Here is a 23,007-nt window from a genome sequence, read left to right as displayed (position 1 = left end):
ATTAAGAAGCACAGTCCAATTAGCTGTGGCCATTCAACCTTGAGTAAGAACACACAGCTACGGATGGCAGATAATCAAGGACAGAGAGGTATAAAATACATGGAGAAGGCATGGAGCAGGTGAAACCTGCAGGCAAGGAAAAGATTTCCATGGAAAGAAGAAAAACATGGTAAATCTTTTAAAACCAGGCCTCAAGAAAGAGTTCTAGATGACAATCAAAGTTCCAGAGAAGGATTAGCAGACCCATTTTTTAATCTCCAAGAAGATAATAGGCAAGAAAATACATTGAATACATCAGCCTGGGAAACTCCACATCTGTCAAAAAAATGGTTCTAGAGAAGAAATAGAATACAAAGCAGGAATCCAGGAAGTTCCAGATGAAAAGGACCAATAGAGAAATCACAACAGCCATGCGGAGGAATGAGAACTGCAGTAAAACACATCAAAATTAAACTTCAGGGGACCACAGAGTCCTGAGCTGAGCTGGAAACGGCCTGGCAGTCACAGTACCTGGGAAATCCTGAGCCGCAGCCTAGCCTGGGCTCCATAGCAGGAGACAGAGAAGCAAAGCAACACTGCAGTCATCTCCCGGGAATACAGTTAACCAGAGAGCCCTGCTGGAAATGGATTTTCTGTCTAGACTTCTACCCAAAGCCAAAGAAGAGAAGTAACATACTTCCAACCTAAATATCCCCAAACATGGAACTTGTATGTAATGTTTGGTAGAAAACTACAGGAGAAAATGCTCTTCTTTCCTGGAGGACACTGACATCCAGTTCGAGTTCTCAACCCCTCAATCCCTGAGCGGGGGCTCCAGGCTGCTCAGTCTTTGAGCTGGGTGTTTCAGGATGGGTTATTCACCTTGCCCTTGAGGAGAAACATAGCCATGACCATCATTGGCTTCTCCCTAAGTGCTTAACCAAGTACCTATGCAGAGTAATGGCTCAAGAAGAAATCTGCTGACTGTCTTCCAGATATACCTTTTAGACTTTTTCTTCCATTTAAGAATAGACAATAGCCTTGAAATACCACCCTGGTAAGAATCCAAATGAAGGAGAAAAGTTATAAACAGATTTCTCCAGCTTATGAGGTTGTCTCTGATGCCAAGAAAAGAGAATTATAAGACAAAGGAGGAGAACAGGCAATTAAGGAGGGTGGAGCAGGTGGTGGTTTTGGATCCCCCATGGACATCTTTGCTATGTTTTTTGGAGAAGGAGGAAGGACACAGAGAGAAAGGCGAGGTAAAAATGTTGTGCATCAACTCTCAGTTACCATAGAAGATTTATATAACAGTGCAACAAGAAAACTGGATCTGCAGAAGAATGTGATTTGTGACAAATGTGAAGGCCGTGGTGGTTAAAAAAAAAAAAGGGGGGGGGGAGGTGCAGTGGAGTGCTGTCCCAACTGCTGAGGTACTGGGATGCAAATACAAATTCATCAGATAGGACCTGGAATGGTTCAGCAAGTTCAGTCTGTGTGCATGGAGTGCCAGGGCCATGGAGAAAGGATCAGTCCTAAAGATAGATGTAAAAGCTGCAATGGAAGGAAGATAGGTCAAGAGAAGAAGATTCTGGAAGTTCATATTGACAAAGGCATGAAAGGTGGCCAGAAGATAACATTCCATGGTGAAGGAGACCAAGAACCAGGATTGGAGCCTGGAGACATCATCATTGTATTAGATCAGAAGGACCATGCTGTTTTTACAAGATGAAGAGAAGACCTTTGCATGTGTATGGATATACAACTAGTTGAAGCATTGTGTGGCTTCCCAAAGCCCATCTCCACTCTTGATAACCAAAGCATAGTCATCACTTCTCATCCAGGTCAGATTGTTAAGCCTGGAGATATCACGTGTGTGCTAAGTGAAGGCATGCCAACTTATCGACGACCATATGAAAAAGGGTGCCTGATCATTGAGTTTAAGGTAAACTTTCCTGAAAACGGCTTCCTCTCTTCTGACAAACTCTCTTTGCTGGAAAAACTCCTTCCTGAGAGGAAGGAAGTAGAAGAGACTGATGAAATGGATCAGGTAGAACTGGTAGACTTTGATCCAAATCAGGAAAGACGGTGCCATTATAATGGAGAAGCTTACAAGGATGATGAACATCACTGTAGAGGTGGTGTTCAGTGTCAAATCTTGTAATGGGACCAGTGAATAGCACCCACTACTGGCATTTTAAATGCAGTAGTGAATGAGTGAAGGACTAATCATAATAAGCTCACTACTTGCTATTGTTTTTTGTTGTACTACTACAGTGTTTTAAAAGTTAAATGAAGAATAAACAAATATAAAGGCTCTGAAAAAAAGAATAGACAACAACTGCCAAGTTTTATACTAGAAAAGTATTGTTTAAAAATGAGACATCGCTATATATCCATATTCATTGCTGCACTATTCACAACTGCCAAATTATGGAAACAGCCCAGATGTCCTAGAGTAGATGAGTGGATCCAAAACCTGTGGTACCTATACACAATGGAATTTTACTCATCCATTAGAAAGGATAAGATTAGGTCATTTGCAGGGAAATAGATGGACCTAGAACAAATCATATTAAGCGAGGTAAGCCATTCTCCCAGAGACAAATGGCATGTTTGCTCTCATATGTGAAAGCAGGTTTAAACTATAACTGGATATGAGAACCTATACACAGTTACAGGCATTTACACACAGTCAAACCAAAGTAGGATACCAGTAGGTGGGGAGCCCCAAGGCTTAACTTTCCTGAACACATGAAATACTATTTATCAAAATGCAGGAAATGGAAACATGGGTTACTTATGTTGGTGGTGGTAGTGGTGGTCATGGTATGTGTGTTTCCTTTTTCTTCTTCTGTTTCTTAGGGGAGCAAAAGGGGTATACAGACAAGGAGAGAGGAAGTGCGAACAATGCAATTGTATTCAGTATACACTACATGGACAATTAACTATGCAACCTGTGTCAGGCATGGGAGGGGAAACTGCAGGGTGACATCCTCCAAAACAGAAATGAACCCGTTGCCTGAATGGTGTAATGGTAACCTTTCTGTACAACATCTTGTTAAAATTATATATTTAAAAAAATGAGACATCAGAGCTGGGGATATGGCTCAAATAGTAGAGCTGCAGCTGTGAATAAAAAAAACCAAGCAAGTGCACCAAGCCCTGGAACTGGCATGTACACACACACACACACACACACACACACACACACACACACACACACACGCACACACACACGCACACACACACCAAGCCATCCATGTCACAATCTGAATGTGTCATTCTGCATTTATATATTCCTTATGTTTTGTTATATCTTAAGATGGGGCTTCGTTATGTAGCCCAAGTTGGCCTGCATGATCATCCTGTTTTTACCTCCTGAGTGCTAGTATTACAAGCTGCATCGCTGTGCCTGGCTTAGTAATGTTTTGTAACTCCACTGATTTGCAGCATAGGGACCTGCCAAGTTTTGTGAACTTTCTCTGCAAAGGGCCAGATAATAAAGTTTTAGTTCTGTGGATCCCAAGTCTCTTTTGCAACACCTCTGTGCCATTTTAAAGTGACAAACAGCCATCTCTGTGCTCCAATAAAATTTCATTTACAAAATGAGCAGCTTCTGCATGTGGTCCACGTGCTGTCACGTGCTGCCACCTGCACACTATTGCTTTGATCAAAGTTTCAGACCTCCCCTCCCACCCCCCCCTCAACTTTACACACTCTGCACTTTTTCTCTTTTATTTTCCAGTCCTGGTCTGAATTTAGAGCTCACACTTGCTCAATTTTGCTAGCTCCACTGATCCTCTACCACTTGAGCCATACCTCAAGCCTAGCTTTTTGCTAGTTATTTTGGAGATGGAATATTGTAGACTTTTCTGCCCAACCTAGCATGGAATAATGATCCACAGGACCTCACCCTGTTGAATAGCTAGAATTACCAGTGTGAGCTTCCACAGTGTCTCCCTCCCCTAAACATTTCTTAGTAGCTTGACTTGGCATTATCTGCTTGCCTCTGCTTTTCTCTCTTAACATCTATCCTCTTCTGGGAAGATGAGTCAATACCTAATCAGAAGATGAGATTTTTCTATGAGACACACTTCCCCATTGGGAATACCTTTGTGCTCCTATGCCCAGTCCCTGGGGAAGGCACAGTGCACTGCCCTCTAGAGTCCAACCTTCTCATAGGCCTGATCCCAGGTGAATGTCACTCCAGGAGCCTAACAACAAGGCTGCAATTTGTCCATCTAGAGGGAACCCCGTGGCCTATGTCTACAACCCCTCCCAAACGGTGACATCACCTTGAAAACCAAGTCAGGTGGATGTGCTGGTTCACGTGGCAGGTATGACCTCTGAGCCCTGCGTTACACCTTTACACATCATTGTGCCCCTTTGGGGGGAGCAGGGAGGGTGGTCACAGGGACCTCAGAAAGCAGCATACACATAGTGACAGGTTTTTCCCAAATCCCTTCATGATGCTAAAGCCAAATCCTTCACACTAATTTTTTAAGTACTAGATCCAGATCTCCATCTATTTCCTAGGGCTGCTACAATAAAGCATGGCACACTCAGAGACTTGACACAGCAGGCCTTCCTTCTCTCATAGTTCTGAGGCCAGGAGTCCAAACAACGTGTAGAGTGTTGGGCAAACTCCACAGCAGGCTTACTCCCTCCTGTGGAACATCTCATCTCTAAGCCAACCACCTTCCAGTGAGGAAGAAAAATGAGCGGCACTTTACATTCACACACCAAGGAAGCGATCGGTAGATGCACGCAGCAGGCCGCAGAGGACCCCACGCTGGGAACTTACAGGAGGAGTGGATGCTGGGGAAGCTTTTGCGGCCCTCTGACACCAGGTCTGGGTCACCTGTGCAGTGCATTTCCGAGTTCATCACTCCATCTGGAAAGCAGCGGTAAAAGAAATCGGGGCGAGGTCTACAAAAGACACCATGGACATTTTCAATATAAAATGCTGCCATCACACAGGAGCCCCACGCTGACCCGCCCGGCCCCTTCCTCCTGCCCCCATGCGCCATCCTCACTGGGCCTCTCCACACAGCCCTCCCAGACACGGTGGTTGGGGTCAGAAAGCTACGCATTGGGAGCCTTGCTTGCCACTTGCTAGTGTTGTGGCCTTAGGGAGGTCACAACCTCTTTCAGACTCAGTGTGAACACCTGTAAAAGGGAGAAATAAATATCTACCCAAGGGGAAGTCCTGAGCGTTATTAACCTGTCTTACAGGAGGTGCCTGAAGACAGCGCTCACAGAATAAAAGATACTTCTTGCCTCCATCTACTCCTCTGTCACTCCAGACACTGCTCCCGGAATCTAGCCGTGCGTGTCCCTGTATCCTGAATTTCAGTGGCCAACAGCCCTTCCTCCAACAATAGGGCTCACTCCGCCTTACTGTGAGGCTGACGGCTCTGCTGTAGGATATGCTCAGCACAGGGGCCCAGGCTGGCAGCCCTGGCACAGGACAGGGCTCAGAGGCCTCTAGAGAGAAGAGAAGCCGGGGTCCTGAAGCTGAGCTTCCTGCAGCAACCACAGCTAAGGTTTATTACATACTTACAGGATGTAGACACGCCTGTCACATCATGTGACTTCTAGGAGACCCCCCCCCCACATACCATATCATGACTTCTAGAAGCCTCCCACCACATCACATGGCTTCCAGGAGGATCCCCACCATACTACACAACTTATAGAAGAATCCCCAAAGCCAAGCCAGGGGCTTAGGAAGAGGGCACCCCTATCCCAGGTCACACAAACCAGCAAGTAGCAACAACAAGGTCTGAACCCCAATATTAGATCCTATGCCTTCACATGTCACCCCAAGCTCAACTGCCCCACTCAAGCAAGGATTTGTACATGCATATGCACCAAGTTGTTACATGCACATTCGCTGCTTCATGGTAATTCAACCCATGCTTGAACCCAGAGCACAGAGGAGGCTTTGCTGATGCTGCAAGCACAGCACATGGCTCTGTATAGACTGGACCAGTGGACACACGCAGACTCACTGGGATCTAGGCAGCCTCAGCAAACTGTCAGCGCTGCTGGCACATTGCCTTTCCCCAACTCAGCCAGTGCTTCTCTAGTGTGAGTCTGCCTGCTCAAACAAACCTCAGAGAGGGCTGGCCTGAGAATCCGCATTTTATCTGAGTTGCCAGGACAATGCTGAGTGCACAGAGCAGGAACTCTGCAGCTCTTATGTGTGTATGCATTGATGGATTTTTATCCACTATTTGCCCTTCAGGGCCTGGTCAGCACCCAGCATCAGGCCGACATTCAATAAATGTTGAGGTTTTGAAAAAAGACTTAATTTAACCAATGCTAAGAGGTAGTCAGGGTCCAAGCTAGGCATCGAATTGAGGCCTCTACAGAGATGTGTTCTCTACTCAGCAGTCAGAGGAAAAGGAAAGACAGATAGAGAACAGAAATCATTTCTCAGTGGTAGTAAGACAAATATGCCATAACCCAAATCTCAAAGGCTAATATGTAGACCTCATCCCAAAGAAAAGAATAAGTAAGGAAACTCATTTATTTATTAAAGGTCCAAACTGACAAGTGGCTGTGGTAAAACCCAGAGGTAGCAGTGGCTGGAGCGCATTACCAATCTTTATCTCTCAGACATCCATGAGCCAGGGGCAGGCCTGGGATCATAGGAAGATGCACTCAGGATACTTCCTCACTACCAATCTCCTACTCTCTAAAGTATAGCTTTATAATTCAAAGGAGAAGAAAGATCTGTGCTGAAGGCAGAAAGCTCGATTTAAGGGAAAAGCAGAAGAGCTCAAATCTTCCCATCCCGTGTCCTCTGGCCAGGTCCTTCATACTCTAAGTCATCATTCGTTTCTTTTTGGAACTTACCTTCCCACTATTAATTTAATAGTGTTTGTGCAGACTCCATTCAAAGCAAGAGCCAAGGACACCGCTACAAAACAAAACCAACAGATATAAAAATAACCAGCTGGATCTCAAGTCAAAAACCATCCCTGTCACCACCATCATCCTCCCAGAATCTTTCTCATCATCATCACCAACATGATTATCACCATCTTCGCACATCACCACCAATACCACCACCGCCATTATCATTGCACCATATTTATCATCATCATTATCATCACCACTATTATCATCACACATCACCTCAATCACCACCACCATCACATCAACACCGTCACCACTATCTTTATCATTGTCATCATCATCATCACCATCATTACCATTACCATCATCATCGCCATCATAATCACTACCACCACCACCACCACCAACGCCATCATCACAGTTACCTTTTGCTGCTTAATTTATGACAATGGATAGATGAAACAATTCTTTAAAAGGGGGGGCATTTAGTTGTTAAGAGTAAAATATACTTGGACCAGGAATATGGAGAATAAAATGTAACATTCCAAGACCATATGACATGAAATGTATCTCTGCTCCCTGACTGAAATTTTCAACATCACAGAAGATGCTGTCTATCTTTTTCTGCCCTGACACAAACAGATTTAATAGTATATCATGCAGAATTTCTTTTACTGGTAGCAAGAAACCTAACATTTTTATTTCCTCCTGGCAACCTTCTTCGACATAATTCTAATGAGAGCAGCTGCTGGACTCCCACTGAAGAACTGTCACCCCCAGCCACCTGGCCACCGGCTCACTAATAACCATCACCTGGCAATGGCTGCCCATTTGTTATCAAACAAATCACTGTTTCCCAGAAGGTGAAGAGTCCAGGTGGTGCTTTTTGACATCTAAAATGGCAGGGACTTCTGGAATAGATTATTCTAAAGTATGCAGTCCAGGGACCTTCTCGAAACCACTTAGAAAGTCTCTGCTGGATAAAGTACAGACCTTCTAGAGAGTGCCAGTAACAGGAATCCGCAGGCTTTCCCTGCAAGCCTCTCCCTCTCCCCTGCGGCTTATCAGAAGTGCACAAAAGGTACAGTCATCACCATCAAGGCGACAGCAGCTCAAAATGCCTTGCCTAAGCAGTAAAAAACTATTGAAAGCCCATTCCATTGCTGTGTTGAATACTAAAGCGTGGGAGCTACCATTTCCCTTTGGCAAATATTAAACTGTTCAATACTAGCCGAGATTTATGTAAGAACGGAGCCGTGGAAGAGCCGTTCTCAGGAAGGAATTGCCTCCAGCAATTTATGGCTATCAAAGGAGACAGATGTGTTGTTCTACAAGCAGAAAGTACCAGGGAAATGACCAATGCAATCACCCTGTGCATAGACCACAGACAACAGGCAAAAACTCCCGCTCGCTTTCAACAAGTTGTAGGAAGCAGAGCAGGGGAGGGACACACGGAAGGGAACACCTTTGTGGAAGGAAAAACTAATCCGGCCCCAAGTAGAGAGCAGAGCATGAGCCAGAAACATAGCAGCACCATCAAAACACCAAGCATGCGTAAATTAGAATTGAGTGTAGAGGACTCAGAAAGATCCGCTAATAGCATTCTGTACACACCAACCTTTCCTTCCTAAAAGGCCAGATCTTCTTTTTTTCTCCCCTCCTCTCACCCAGAACACTAGTGTTCTCTTTTCCAGAGACAACTCCTAAGGTTATAATGGTTGTATTCTGTCCTGGAGCCAAAACAATGAACAGCCTGTGAAATGGGAAGGGAACAACTGGGGTCTTTCCCTGTTGGTGTTGGCCCACGGCAGCAGGATCCCTGCTGGCTGGCTGTCCCAGTGTGGCCAAACTCAGTCTTGCCCCGTTTGGAGCACAGATGAGCTCTCCACCACACACCATCACTGGCATGTCCCAGGGCCCCACAATAAATCTTCCTACCCAGCTACACTGATCCACAACCCCATTTACTCCCCCACACGCTGCGCCTGATCAGCCTCACAGCACAGAGCAGTTACTCAAAAAGCCTGATGTAGCTGAACTAGAGAACATGCGGGCTGTGACACCACCAACAGCTCCTCTAAACAGCTGGAGGTGACAGAGAAGGAAGGGACTTGGGATCGGTGGCAATTTGTGGCAGGGTTGGTTCAGCATGCTGAAAGTACAGAGCTGATTCATATTTTCATCGCAACAGCCCAATCCACAGGAACCAACTCAGGAACCTCTCGCAATACCATTCACAGACAGCTGGGCTTAGAGCAGTTGCCTGACAGGCTGGACAAGCAGAACAATGCATGGTACTGATACTGTTAATGTTGACCGACTCTTAACATTGTGAGTTTGACAGAACCATCTGAGAGCCAGAGCAGGCTATCAAATTCAAAGCAATGCATCCTGTGGATTGGTTGGTGAAGAGCTCTCATACTGAGAGCACCACTGGATAGAAAGAAGCATTGCAGGTGATTGGGTGATCCTGCTGCAGAGATAGCAGGATCATGACGAAGTTCTGGCTGTGCTTCAGCCTAAACAGCTACCAGCCCGATGCCACACGGCAAAGGCTGCCATCTCCCCCAGCACCAGATGGCCAGATGGGTCCACTGCGTGTATGCAGTGAAGGGGAGTCCTTGGGGCTCATGTTGAAGAGCTTGGGTTGAAGTATACTGAAGACACCTGAGTAAGGCAGGATCCCACAGAAGAAGCCCCTCTCTCAGACAACCCCAATGTTTCTGTCTTTGGTTTTAAAGGTCATTCTTACTTCCACCTCTTACTTCCAAGACTTCCGAAAAGGAATGATTGTTGTAAAACTCATGCGCAATGAGGGCCCTCCGTCATTTTTACAGGACAAGTGCTCATTTATTTCAGCCAGCAAACATCCAATAATTCTGCCTTCTCAGTGAGCATACAGGAGGCAGAAGACGCTGAACAATTTTGAGACGTCACCTTAAGGGAGATTTAGCTGAGAATGAAAACATCTGCAGAAGGTAACTGGGAGCTACTTATGGCCACTGCAACCACCCAGCTCTGAAAGCCAGCAGGAAATTATTGCCACCGCTACGAGAGACAGCTCTTCCCCACTACCATTTATCTCAGGACTGTGCCGAGAGAGCAACTGGGAGAAAGAGGGAAGCCCAGTGACTTCCAAGCTAAATAAGAGGCTGTCTAACTGGACATTTGGGGGGACCATTGTGACCCCTGTCCACACACTGCCTGACCCCTGGAGCCCAGAGTTAGAAGGTATCAGTACTCTTCATAGAGACACTGGTCTTTCTCCCATTCAGGTGAAGAGACCAAGGCCACATGACCAAACTCTAAGACATTGGGGAGGGGGGGTGCGGTATACACCAACTTGAAGGAGGGCCACCCCAGGCTGTTCTCAGACTGACGATTTTGTAATCAATCTGGAGAAATGAGTTGAATCAGAATCTCTCTCCAGAAAGCCTGAGCCAAGAAACAAGGTAAAACCAGTGGTTGGCTGTGGTTCACCACGTGAACCCAAGACTCACACTCACCACAGGGCTGGGGGAGCAGCGATGTAACCCAGGTATGGCTGTGAGCAGGGAGTGGGAAAGGAAATAAAGGAATCTTTCAGGCAGAGCTGGTCATGAGAGGAAGGGCTGTCCTTTCCCCTCCTGTCCCAGCTTCCCACCGCATTCCCCCAATCCCCCCTCCCCCGCAAGCACCTCGGTTGTGTTCTCTTCCCCTCCTCTTCTTGGAGTCTGTGAGATTTCTTATTTTAGCCCCGTAATGAAGCCACTAATTTATTTGAGCTAATTTGAGAAGGACACTGTCTTGCTGTTCTTTTCAAGTAGACAGGGCCTAACTAAAGCCTGGTTATATAAAACCAGCCCTCAACTCTTCTACTTCTCCTTGATTGAAAGTCACACTTGTTCCTTCACCAAGAAAAGAAATGACTGTATTTGGCTCTGTTTGCATTTCTCTCAAGCTCCATAATTAACAAACATATCCTTTGGTAAGAAATCTTTTTTTTTTTTTTTTTTACAAATTTATTATCACACTAGAAGGCAAAATCCATACTACATACCAAACACAAATTTAAAGGCAAAGATTGGGATAACTTTAATATGCAGTGTCAACAAAACCATCAACTTAATTCAATTTTCCTCAGGACCAAAGAACTAAAAATTGAGCTACAGGTTAGTGTATGCCAAACAAGTCAAATATTATTAGCTATATCTCATACCTGTCACTTAAAGTAGCATTTGATTACTATTCAGACCAGAGAAACATTCAATTCCCAAATGTCACACTTGTGTCACATGCCAACCTGGCTGGGCACAGGGATAATTTATAAACATAGTGTTACAATCAATGACAAAGACGGAAGCATTCTTCACCTAACAGCAGTTGCTTAACTGCCGAAGCATTCTCCAAGGTGAAGGTTGAGTTACAGGCCTTGCTTTCCATATCTGTTTTAGTTAATACTTGTTTTTACTTCCTTCCTGAATAGGCCTAGAGTATGGGGCCTATTATACATAAATACATAAGACTGGGCAGAATTTCAACTTGGCTTTGTCTGAGCCAAGAGGCGCCCTGCCTGTGTGGCTAAGCAACCCAGATTTCTGATGCCGTGCCATTTCAGCAGTCAGCACCAAGGACAGCAACCATGAGGCCCCTCTGAACTATCCCTACTTACAAACTAATTGCCTAACTGGCTCTTTGGCTTTAAAGTTCATTGTATATACCATAGAATTGAGAAATACAAGGGGAGGGGAGAGTCGAAGGGGAGTGAAGATGTTGAAGTGATAACACAAATCAAGATTCATTGTACACATACTGCTTTGTTAAAAGGCAAAAAATTCAATAGATAACCCAAAATTAAGTAAGAGAAGGGGTGGATTGGGAGGGATGGGTGAGAACGTTGAAGAGGGTGATACTGATCAAGAGGTACTATATTCATAAATTGTTTTGGTGAGTGGCAACTGCTTTGTACATCTACTTAAAGATAATACAAACATCCAAAAATAAGAATAAAGCATATCCTGTCTTATTTCTCCTGAGCTGAATCTGATTGCATGAAGACTCAGTTGGGTAGGTTGCAACTTTAACTTTTAAAATGTGATGATCTCATCAAATTCATCCCCTTCCCTTAAAACAAGAACTGAATACTCTACCTAAGAAGGCTTCCTTAATTTCAGTCTTGTCTGTTCGTCGGATGATTTTCACCACACAAATAACAGCCAAGGGTGTGAGGAAAGAAATTGCCTAGAAGAAATAACAAACAATCCTTTATGAGGATGTCGGTTTGCATTCAGAAGGGCTGATTGATAATTAGTTGGAGTTAGCTTCATTTCCACTCACTCACAGGACGCTCACACTAAACTCCTGACCTCAAACAAAGGCGCATGATTTGTCTATATTTAGAGAATACACAGTAAACCAAAGGTCTGATTATAGGCTAGAATGGATTTCTAATTGCTGGGAGCCACACTTAAAGTGGTGGCTTTTTAAACAGAAAAGAGTAGTCTGTGATGGGTGATCAGTGCCAGGAACACCCCTCTTTTTCTCCATAGTGGAAGGTTGGGGAGCTGTGGGCTTCTCCTTCCCATCTCTCTGGCAACATGGTGGTGTGGGGCCTGCTCAGAGGCAGTCAATTCATTCCCTTTTGGTATTCTTCTGTAGAATATCCATTTTCCCTGCACACTTAAAGCTTAGCCCTTTTGCATAGTACCCTTCCTCTCCCTTTTCCAAGTCCCTTCCTCCACACCTATATTCAACACATGCGTCATCAACCTAGAGGGCCCCAGAGGCAACCAAGACTCAACGCACTGCAAGACCTACCATGAGGCAGGGTCTGTGCGCAGTCCCATGATTCCAGGACCCTCTTAAGTGCTAGTGATGGCCCCGTGACCAACGTTTCTGGGCTCAAGGATTAAATGCTGTGTATGAGGGCACACAGCTGGTGAGCAGCAAGGGCAGGCTTCAAAGGCCAGGGTTTCTACCTCCCCTATGGAGTCTCTTGAATCCAGTTTCCCATACTTAGTAGATTGCTTTGGAACATTCCAGAATACTCGCACAAAAATCATTTACATTACTTCCCTATGAGGAACTTTTCGGGATCACAGTATCACAGTATCATATCCAACACGTCCATGAATAAACCAGGGGTGTGAGGAGGACAACTGGGGACCAATACGATTTGGAAATCTGTATCTATGTTCAAGGGAGATGTCGTGTGTTGTCGGGGTGAGGGGCTTCCTAGTGGGACAGTCATGACCAGAAGATGCTCTTTTATAAAAAGAAAAAGAAAAACTCATGCCGAGCACTGGTAGCTCCTGCCTAGAATCCTAGTTACTCAGATCTGAGAATCAGTTTGAAGCCAGCCCAGGCAGAAAGGTCCATGAGACTCTTATCTCCAATAAACTACTCAGAAACAAAAACAGAAGTGGTGCTGCGACTGAAGTGGTAGAGCACTGGAATTGAGCAAAAGAAGCTCAGCGAGCTAAGTTTAAGCCCCAGGACTGGAAGAGAGAGAGAGAGAGAGAGAGAGAGAGAGAGAGAGAGAGAGAGAGAGAGAGAGAGAGAGAGAGAGAGAGAGAGAGAGAGAGAGAGAGACAGAGAGAGACAGAGACAGAGACAGAGACAGAGACAGAGACAGAGACAGAGACAGAGACAGAGACAGAGACAGAGACAGAGACAGAGACAGAGAGAGAGAGAATTCATCCAAAAGACCACAATCTCTCAAAATACTTTGAGAGTGCTCTACACACTACCTCCAGACTAACTAAGCTCAAGCACTTTGGGAGATTCCTGCTTGATGCCTGTCTTCTGGGGTCACTTATCCTTCACTTGTTACTGCCCTGGGATGGCGAGTGGCATAACTAGCTACAGGATCCCTGCAATGAGCTCGGACTATGAATGACAGAGGTTGTTTGAAAGTCAAAGAAACCTTGTCACCACAAAGGTCATGCAGATGCCTGTGACACCGGTGTAGAGCAGGTGTGTAAAGGAGACTTGGAGCTGACACCGACAAGGCCTGGAAGCTTCCCAGGGCTGCTGCCAAAGCAGTATTCATCCAAGGAGCAGTTCCAGCAAGTGAGTGATCTTGGATGAGTCTCACACCTGCCTAACTGCAAGGCTGGTTAATATATGTATGTGGCTAGTCCACGTTTTTAACAAGCATCTTCTAAGACAGCTTTGTTAGTGAGTGACTTGGTAATATCCTCGCCAAGTCAAACCTTACACAGGAGACTAAGAGAATAGGAGAAAACGTCACAAGACAATGCCAGCCGGGAGACTCCAATTTGCTTCTGGACAGAATTAAAACCCCACACAAATTATGAGTGGGGAAGAGTTTCCCACAATGTCCCCAAAGATTGTCAAAGACTAGAATGGCACAGTCTACGTGGGAGATGAGGCACCAGGTTGGAGATCTGTGGACAAACAGACCCGGGGAGGGGGGGGGCTGAGAAGTCATCTAGCCACCAAGAGATGGCCAGCTGGGGGCTCCATAGCCATGGACATTCAACGCAACTCTGAGCCTCAGTTTATCTGTTGCTAAGTGAACACACACACACAATTGGACTTACTATAACCCACTTCACAACTTTCCTAGGTAAATGCCTTTCAGTATCTTTTCTGCACCCAACTGCTTCCCGAGCCAGAACTAAGCACCCGGAATGGCAGAAGCTCCCTGCTGCAAGAGCTCCGCAGGCAAAGGAGTCGCAGCCTTCAGAGGGAGTGTGCAGCTCCACGCTAGGCCCTGCAAGAGAAGCATCTGTGCAGCACTGTGGGACACACTGTCTCCTCCTCACAACAGCCAGGCCCCACGGCTTCTTCAAAGCACACATCTCCTATATCCTCAGGATAGCTCAGAGCACAGTGAGAATGAAGAGAGGCATACTTACATTTAGCATCTATCCATGTGACTAATTCCTTCAACTAGCAGTTGGAATTGAGAAATGAGCAAAGAAGCCAATATGTTATGGGTACAGCTTGTTACTGAGGCACACGCAGCTCTGATCTGGGTAAACGTGGAAGAACCAGCACGTCTTCACCTGCACCAAGCCACGGAGAATCGCACCTGTGCACCTACCTGCTTCAGCAAGCCAGGGGAGAACACACCTGTGCTCACCTTCCCCACACTCAGCAAACCAGCCACACCTGTGCACACTTCCCCTGACTCAGCAAACCAGAGTCACATGTGTGCACACCTTCCCTGACTCAGCAAACCAGTCACACCTGTGCACACCTTCCCCACACTCAGCAAACCAGCCACACCTGTGCACACACCTCCCCTGACTCAGCAAACCAGAGTCACAAGTGTGCACACCTCCCCTGACTCAGCAAACCAGAGTCACACCTGTGCACACCTTCCCTGACTCAGCAAACCAGTCACACCTGTGCACACCTTCCCTGACTCAGCAAACCTGTGTACACCTTCCCTGACTCAGCAAACCTGTGCATACCTCCCCTGACTCAGCAAACCAGAGTCACACCTGTGCACACCTTCCCTGACTCAACAAACCAGCCACACCTGTGCACACCTTCCCTGACTCAACAAACCAGTCACACCTGTGCACACCTTCCCTGACTTAACAAACCAGCCACACCTGTGCACACCTTCCCTGACTCAACAAACCAGCCACACCTGTGCACACCTTCCCTGATTCAGCAAACCTGTGCACACCTCCCCTGACTCAGCAAACCAGAGTCACACCTGTGCACACCTTCCCTGACTCAACAAACCAGCCACACCTGTGCACACCTTCCCTGACTCAGCAAACCAGGGTCACACCTGTGCGCACCTTCCCTGACTCAACAAACCAGCCATACCTGCGCATACCTTTCCTGACTCAGCAAACCAGCCACACCAGTGCACACCTCCCCTGACTCAGCAAACCAGTCACACCTGTACACACCTTCCCTGACTCAGCAAACCAGAGTCAGACCTGTGCACACCTTCCCTGACTCAGCAAACCAGTCACACCTGTGCACACCTCCCCTGACTCAGCAAACCAGGGTCACACCTGTGCGCACCTTCCCTGACTCAACAAACCAGCCATACCTGCGCATACCTTTCCTGACTCAGCAAACCAGTCACACCTGTGCACACCTCCCGACTCAGCAAACCAGTCACACCTGTGCATACCTTCCCTGACTCAGCAAACCAATCACACTTGTGCACACCTTCCTTGACTCAACAAACCAGAGAAATACACACCTGTGCACACCTTCCAGATGTAGCAAGCCAGGGAGTCACACTGTGCACACCTTCACAGACTCAGCAAGCCAGGGAGAGTCACACTGTGCACACCTTCGCAGACTCAGCAAGCCAGGGAGAGTCACACTGTGCACAACTTCGCAGACTCAGCAAGCCAGGGAGAGTCACACTGTGCACACCTTCGCAGACTCAGCAAGCCAGGGAGAGTCACACTGTGCACACCCTCTGGCTTCCTCCTCAGGCCTGAAGCTGCTGCGGTTCTGTCCCCAGTGCCCGCCTGGCAGAGGAAGGCAGACCTGGGCAAGTGCAGGGGGCTTTGCTCCTCCTTTCCCTGAGATTGTTTCTGCTCCTAATGTTTCTATAAATACAAAACAGTGCACAATTCCTGGGATGAAAGCCAGGGTAGGAAGAGGATGGGGGGTGCTTGTAAAGTGGGACTGAGAGAACCACAACTCTCCCAAACTCTGGGGTGCCAGGCAGCAGCACCTGTGAGTTGGCTTCTGCTCACGTGTCACAGGCAGGGCTGCTGACCAGACAGACATTCCTAGATTAGGATGACGAAAGCTAGCAGGGACTGAGGCCTTAAGAAGGCCATGGTATGTGTATTCCAGGCACTTTGCATAAATTAATTCCATTAACCTCACCAGCATGGTCCTATTTAATAGATAGAAGGCAAAGACACAGAGAAGTTAAGCAACATACTGAAAGACACACAATGAATAAGTACTAAGACAAGGTTTTGCTACTTGGCTCTTAAAGTCATTTCCACTCCTGTAACCACAATTATAGCAGTTTCCACCCTAGAAAGTTAAGACTTAACCATAATAAATGTTTCTCCAGACTTGGATAAGCACTCAGATGTAGTTACTGAAGTGATCACCACTGGGTACTGGGAGGAACTGGTCTGAATCCAGCACCTACAGTGTGTCAGGGGTTTCCTCCCACATGTTAAATCTTCTAAGTACTCTGCGGGAAACAGTACCCATGGTACAGATCACAGATCTAAAGTCCAGAGAGAAAAGCGAACTGGTCCCACGGCTATTGGGACCAGGAACCCTGTATTAGGCTGCCGTAATCCTGGGCTGTCATCATGAATCTCAGGATCACTTTTGGCCAACAGCTTCATTATACAGATGGGGGAAGAGGCTGGGAAAGAGCGTTCTGCAAAAGACTGAGTGCACACATAATGAGACAATAATCTTGATCATGAAGGACCACTCAATTCCTGGCTGGTTTACTGGGTGTCCATTCCACTGGCTGCAGAGCTGAACTCTTAGAAGAAAAGATGCGGGAGACCCTGAAGAAGAAATGGGCTAAAGCTCCAGCTTTGCCACTTACCACCTCAGTGAGCATCTCACTGAATCTCTGATTCCCAGTTTCAACATCTACAAAATGGGTACAGTCACAGCCACAGTGAATTCACTGCTGTCACTAGGATCTGACACATTGTTACTGAATGCACTTAAGTGCCACACCCTGAGGAAAGTGTTACATGTGTATCATCTTGCAGGATGCTGTCCACACCCAGAGAGGGGTGTGATATGGATATGGAAGCCCACACGTACAGAGAAGGAAAGTGAGGCAGTCTCCAAGAGGACGGAGGATTTTCCCAACCGGCCATATTGGGAGTTGCTCTTTGGTAGCCACTCTGGAACTCCCAGCACTGACAACCATCAGAGCCAAACAGAGAGCTGGCACATTGGGTAAACGCCAGCTGATGTTTATTATTTCATCGTATCCCAGAAAAGAATGTTAACCAATACTCAAAATATCTCAACACAGGGAATGAGGATCCTGACTTGAGACACGTGGCAGTAAAGCACCTTTGATCCTGTGTCCTTCCATCTGATCTTAGATCTTAGATCTTTAAGATGCTGTGCCTCTTCCCTAAGTGATCAGAAACATCTCCAAGTAGATCCACCAGTGAAATCCACACAGGGTGTTCCCACAACCCCCGAGCCCTGCTCCATCTACAAAATGCGCATGTGGGGACACACTGTCTGGATGCTTCTGGAACATGATGAGACTCTGAGCACCATGTTTGGGAGAGATGATGTGAGGGGTGAAGGGACTCCAACCACCAGAAAGGATCAGGTCAAAATCAGGGCAGCCCCCATGTCAGGATGTTCCCTGGACAAGAGCTTGTCACCGAGACACACCCCCATCAGACAACGCATAGGGCCAACATCACTATATTTCTGGTAACCTGACAGGAAAGTGTCCTACAAAGGGATCATAAAGACAACTTCAGGCTGAAACAAGGACACAGGTTGACCCAGTGTAAACAATGAGATGTACAAGACACTATGTTGAAAATGAACTTTACAACTTCGAGGTGGGGAGAAGAGGGAGGAGTTGGGGAGGGAAAGGATGGTAGGGGACAAACAAAGGAGGGGGTAACAATGCTTGATAGGCAATGGACTCATTACCTTACTCATGTCACTGTAACCCCTCTGTACAGTAACTTTACAATAAAACAAAGACAACTTCAGGACAGATATGCCTGGAGAAGGTCTTCTGTGAGTAAGCAATCACATCCCTCACGCACACACAAAAAGAACTGTCAGAGACTTCAAAAGACCCATCCCATTAAATTGTCTCGCACAAGCTAGTTTTGTCTCTCTTCCTTCCAACCTTCCCAAGGAACTATTTCTGTCTTCTTTGGATGCATTCCATCCCTGAAGTTAAAAAATAAATAAATAAAACCTGCTAGCAAATCAATACAGTGTCAGAAAGATTCTGAGAGATGAAATCTGGCATAATTTTGGCCAGAGTCTAAAGAGACAAAGGCAAAGGGCAGGTCTCCAGTGGACGTTTTCTTTAAATAAAATGAAGAAAATCTGTGACTACCCCTTCATGCTTCAAGCCCCCACTCATCTGTTCTTCAAAGGTTTCCCCGCGGTACTGAGCTGTATGCCTTGCACTTGTATCCGTGTGCTCACTATAACTGTCCCCGGACCTGCACAGTGATTAACCCGAAGCTTCCCACAGCCTGGTTTGAGCTCCACTTCCTCTGCCTCTTTACCCCACAGATAATTACAAAGACTCCTATTTACCAAGTCCAAAGTGCTCCTGTTCACCCACGCCTATCCTTTGCACAGCTGCTCTCCTGTGTGTGACAGGCTACCACCTCTACCAGTCCCCAGGGAGACAACACGGCATCTGGGCTCCAGGCGAAGGGCCTGCGTTCTGGAAGCCCCTTGGGTCTGGTCCAGCCATTGCAGCTGAGGACAAGACCTGCCTTGGACAAGTCATTTTCATCCCGAAATGATGGAGTCATGCAAAGTGCTGACTTCCCTGAATGCTGAGGACCATGAGCTGAGATGCTGCTTGTCACAGGATGAGCGTAGTCCTGTCCTCGGGAAGTGTTGGCTGCTTCAGTCGTTCATGCTGGCGACAGTGATAAAAATGAAAGTGACGGTGAAGATGAGGATGAAGCTGGTGATGGTGCTGATGGTGATGGTGGTGATTGTTATGGGGATAATGACACCTCTGGAAGTTTTCCCATGCCACCGCATCCGCTTGTTTTAATTTGTATTAGGCCATCTTTCCCCCAGGCCTGTACTGTCCCCGAGGGTGTACTTCATGCCTGATTCAACTTCCCACAACCTCCAGCTCCTTTGGCTTTTCTCACCCAAAATAATCTCCCTGGAGCACTTCTGAATGTACAAAGAGAAAACTACTATAGATGCTAACAAAGAATATAGTAAAACAACAACAGCCAATACCAACTAAGTTGTCCTAACCCAACAAGTAGGCATTCCAGACATGCTCTGATAAAGACCACACACTCACAAGGAACCACGACCCCTTCTGAATGAGAACCTTCTGTAAGGATAGCTGAGTGAAGATTGCCAGGAAATGTTAAGACTCAAGTACCTCTGACAAGAACTCTCTGCCAGCCTCTCTGGTGAGGGAACACTGAAACATCAGGAGGGAAACAAACTCTGGAAATCACACAGTCCCCCCATGCCTAGCTTTCATGTTGAGAGGGGGTCACAGACAGAGAGACCTGCTGGTGATATCATTAACATCCACTCTTTATGTAACCACACATAACTCAATCGCTTGGCCATTATTCTGTTAGTTTTCTTATTACATGTGACCAACTGACTCCTCTAACACACACACACACACACACACACACACACACACACACAGAGCCATAACCCCAGAAGTACTAATTACCTAATAAAGAAACATCTGGGCCAATACTGGTTTCCTTTAAAAAAAAAATCTTAAGAGTTAGGAAATTTACCTTTAGATGAAAGCATTCCAACCCAAAGTAAAAGAGACCCAGGATTTTGCATATGTATTAAATAATGAAACTTGAGCTTTCAAAAGAAATCAAATGAAGTAAGCCAGACCCAGAGTAACACAGGGTGCCTGATTTCCCTCATTTGTGTCAGCCGGAATGTGCCTATAAATCTACAAGTAAACACACTGGGTGGTACAAGGGGTTCCAAATGAATTAACTGAAGGGTAATAGATTCTATGGAGAGAGCACAAATAGAACGATTCTTTTAAAAGATCAAAGCCCAATAAAAATAAGTAGTAGGAAATGGGTACTTGCCAAGAGGGAAGGTGGGGCCAAGAGGAGAGGGGTAAAAGATTGAAGGAGGGGAGTGAGGGACAGCAGGCAATAACTCATTGTTTATACCATGGAATTGAGAAATGTAAGGGAAGTGATGGGTCGAATTGGGGTGAAGATGTGGAAGCGAGGACACAGATCAAGATGCATTGTGCACATAAACTGCTTTGTTCAATGGCAAAAAAATTCAATACATAACCTAAAATTAAGATAAGGGAAGGGATGGGTTGGGAAGGGTGGGTGAGAATGGTCAAGATGCACTGTAGTCAAAACCTGCTCTGGTGAGTGGCAACTCCTTTATACAACTACTTAAAGATAATAAAAAGTATTATCAAGTTATTTTAAATATCAGTCAAACATATCTTCTCCACTTAACACTCTTCTACAAATACTGGAAGGAATTAGATGTTCAAACGGTGACAAACACTACCTTATATTAAATCCTTAATAAAATCCAGGAAAACAAATGGAATTCATGGCATGACAAAATATTTTTCATCTTGGGGTTGCAGATATTGTAAAGTGTAGCCATGGGGTTTCCTGGTTTTATGATGCAGCCTCACAAAATCTCCAGACCAAACTACTACTAACAAAGTATAAGACTGAACTTATGTCACTGGGAAATGAGCGGTCACAAATCAGTGTGTATGACGGAGTGCCCCTCTCCTCTTTGAGCATGACCCCCACTGAACAGCTTTCTTGGCTGCCTCTTTCCTGCTTCTGCCAATATGCAAAATGGTCCATCCTATTTGTGTCTGTAGCCAGGATATTTGTGGCACTTGTCTCTAGTCTTCAAAACAACCCATTGTTCATAAATCTAGGGCACAGTCACAAATTTTCTCACCCTATCCTGTATAAACACTCATCTCCAAATTGTATTATACAACATACAAGATGTAAATTCTTATGAAGAATGAGAGTAAGGGACAAATAGATGCCTCTTCCTGTTACAGCCATAAAATCATTAGACACACACTGATTCATTCCTTCATCTCCAGGAGTTATAGGACATTTGAATTTGTCCAGAAGTGAAAATGTTTTATTGCAATACTCCAGTATCTGATATGGTAAATATTTCAGTTTCCCTGAGACTGACAGAAACCTAGTTTCTGTAGTTATTAAAAGCAAGTGTAAGACTATTTCGGTGTTCCTGCGATGTTCCAGGCATCCTGGAGTTTGCAGATACAGAAATCTTTTCAATCATCATTAGCTAATAAGATTTCCCACCTAAAAACTAGAGGAATTTCATTCAAAATGCAAAATTTACCTGCGTGTGTTCTATGAAAGTTCTCGAAATTTCATCTCAGTTCCCAGAGGCCCAGACACAATGACAGGTCAGGAGGAATGACCTTCAAGCCTGGCCATCCAAATGATACATTATGGCTCCACAGCACTGGGAGCTTAAATATTTCCTGTGCTATGGAAGGGGTTGACGGCAATTCTCCTGGGGTTAATTCACATCTGGAAGTGGCTGTGGACACTCTGCTTCTTGCCTACAGGGACAGTTCATAGAGAAGACTAGATAGTGACAGCACTCCACGCTGGTGGCCTGGGTACAGTACTGCTCCTCACTAGATGTCATATCTCGTGGGAAGTTCCCTCATCCTTGGGTTGAAGATCTATACCTGCAATGTATGGACAATCATGACACCTTCCTTGGGTTGAAGATCTATACCTGCAATGTATGGACAATCATGACACCTTCTTTACCGAGATGGAGTGGAACCAAGTGAGACTGTCCTTGCTCCTGCTCTTAGCACACTGAGGAAGTGAAGGGTAAAATGTTTCCAGTGTCAGCCAGGACGGGCAGGTAGAAATATAATCCTGCTATCCCCACCAGCTTGTTTGTTTGTTCATTTCTTGAAGAGAGACACAAGACACCATTCAAGGGCTAATCTTATTGGTAGTCAACAACTGACCAGCTAGAACCAGAAAAGTAGTTAACAGAACTACCTATGGTACCTAAGTTTGGCAAAATCAAGACTTATTCTCAGGAACAAGGGGCATAAAATTCTTATCATTTTTTTTAGTGTTTCTGTGTCTGTGTGCCTTGGTGTGTGTGTGTGTGTATGTGCATGCGCGCATGCACGCACACGCATATGCGTTTGCTAGTTCTGGGGCTTGAACTCAGGGCCTGGGCACTGTCCCTGGCCTTTTTTGCTCAAGGTTAGCACTCTACCATTTGAGCCCCAGCTCTACTTCCCAGCTCTACTTTATTGGTAGTTAATTGGAGTTACATGTCTCACAGACTTTCCTGCCCAGATTGGCTAGAAACTGCAATCCTTAGACCTCAGCCTGAGTAGTTAGTGTTACAGGTGTGAGGCACAAGCACCCAGCTTTCTATTCTTTCTTTTACTGTAAATATTCAGAAGCAGTTTGGCATAGCCCA

General features: G+C 45.8%; 1 protein-coding gene and 1 pseudogene across 13 annotated transcripts in view; one reads left to right on the top strand and one right to left on the bottom strand.

Annotated features, from left to right (window-relative positions):
• Positions 1-23,007, bottom strand: part of Plpp4 (phospholipid phosphatase 4) — a 355,511-nt gene that overhangs the window by 41,623 nt on the left and 290,881 nt on the right. For 9 of the 13 annotated variants that reach the window (XM_069988164.1, XM_069988163.1, XM_069988162.1 and 6 more), the window contains 3 exons: positions 11,979-12,069; positions 6,847-6,910; positions 4,787-4,911 (listed from right to left, as the gene is read on the bottom strand). In XM_069988164.1, the coding sequence (XP_069844265.1) occupies positions 4,787-4,911; positions 6,847-6,910; positions 11,979-12,069 (280 nt within the window). Of the gene's footprint in view, positions 1-4,786; positions 4,912-6,846; positions 6,911-11,978; positions 12,070-23,007 lie in introns of those variants that run through there. The other 4 variants (XM_069988171.1, XM_069988160.1, XM_069988173.1 and 1 more) reach the window with 4 other exon arrangements.
• LOC138803847 (dnaJ homolog subfamily A member 1-like) lies at positions 111-2,143 on the top strand (annotated as a pseudogene).

The sequence above is a fragment of the Dipodomys merriami genome, unplaced genomic scaffold (genome assembly GCF_024711535.1).
Source record: "Dipodomys merriami isolate MVZ:Mamm:240054 unplaced genomic scaffold, mDipMer1.0.p SCAF_35, whole genome shotgun sequence".
In the NCBI taxonomy this organism is placed as follows: domain Eukaryota; kingdom Metazoa; phylum Chordata; class Mammalia; order Rodentia; family Heteromyidae; genus Dipodomys; species Dipodomys merriami.
This window is presented reverse-complemented; position numbering and strand designations above follow the sequence as displayed.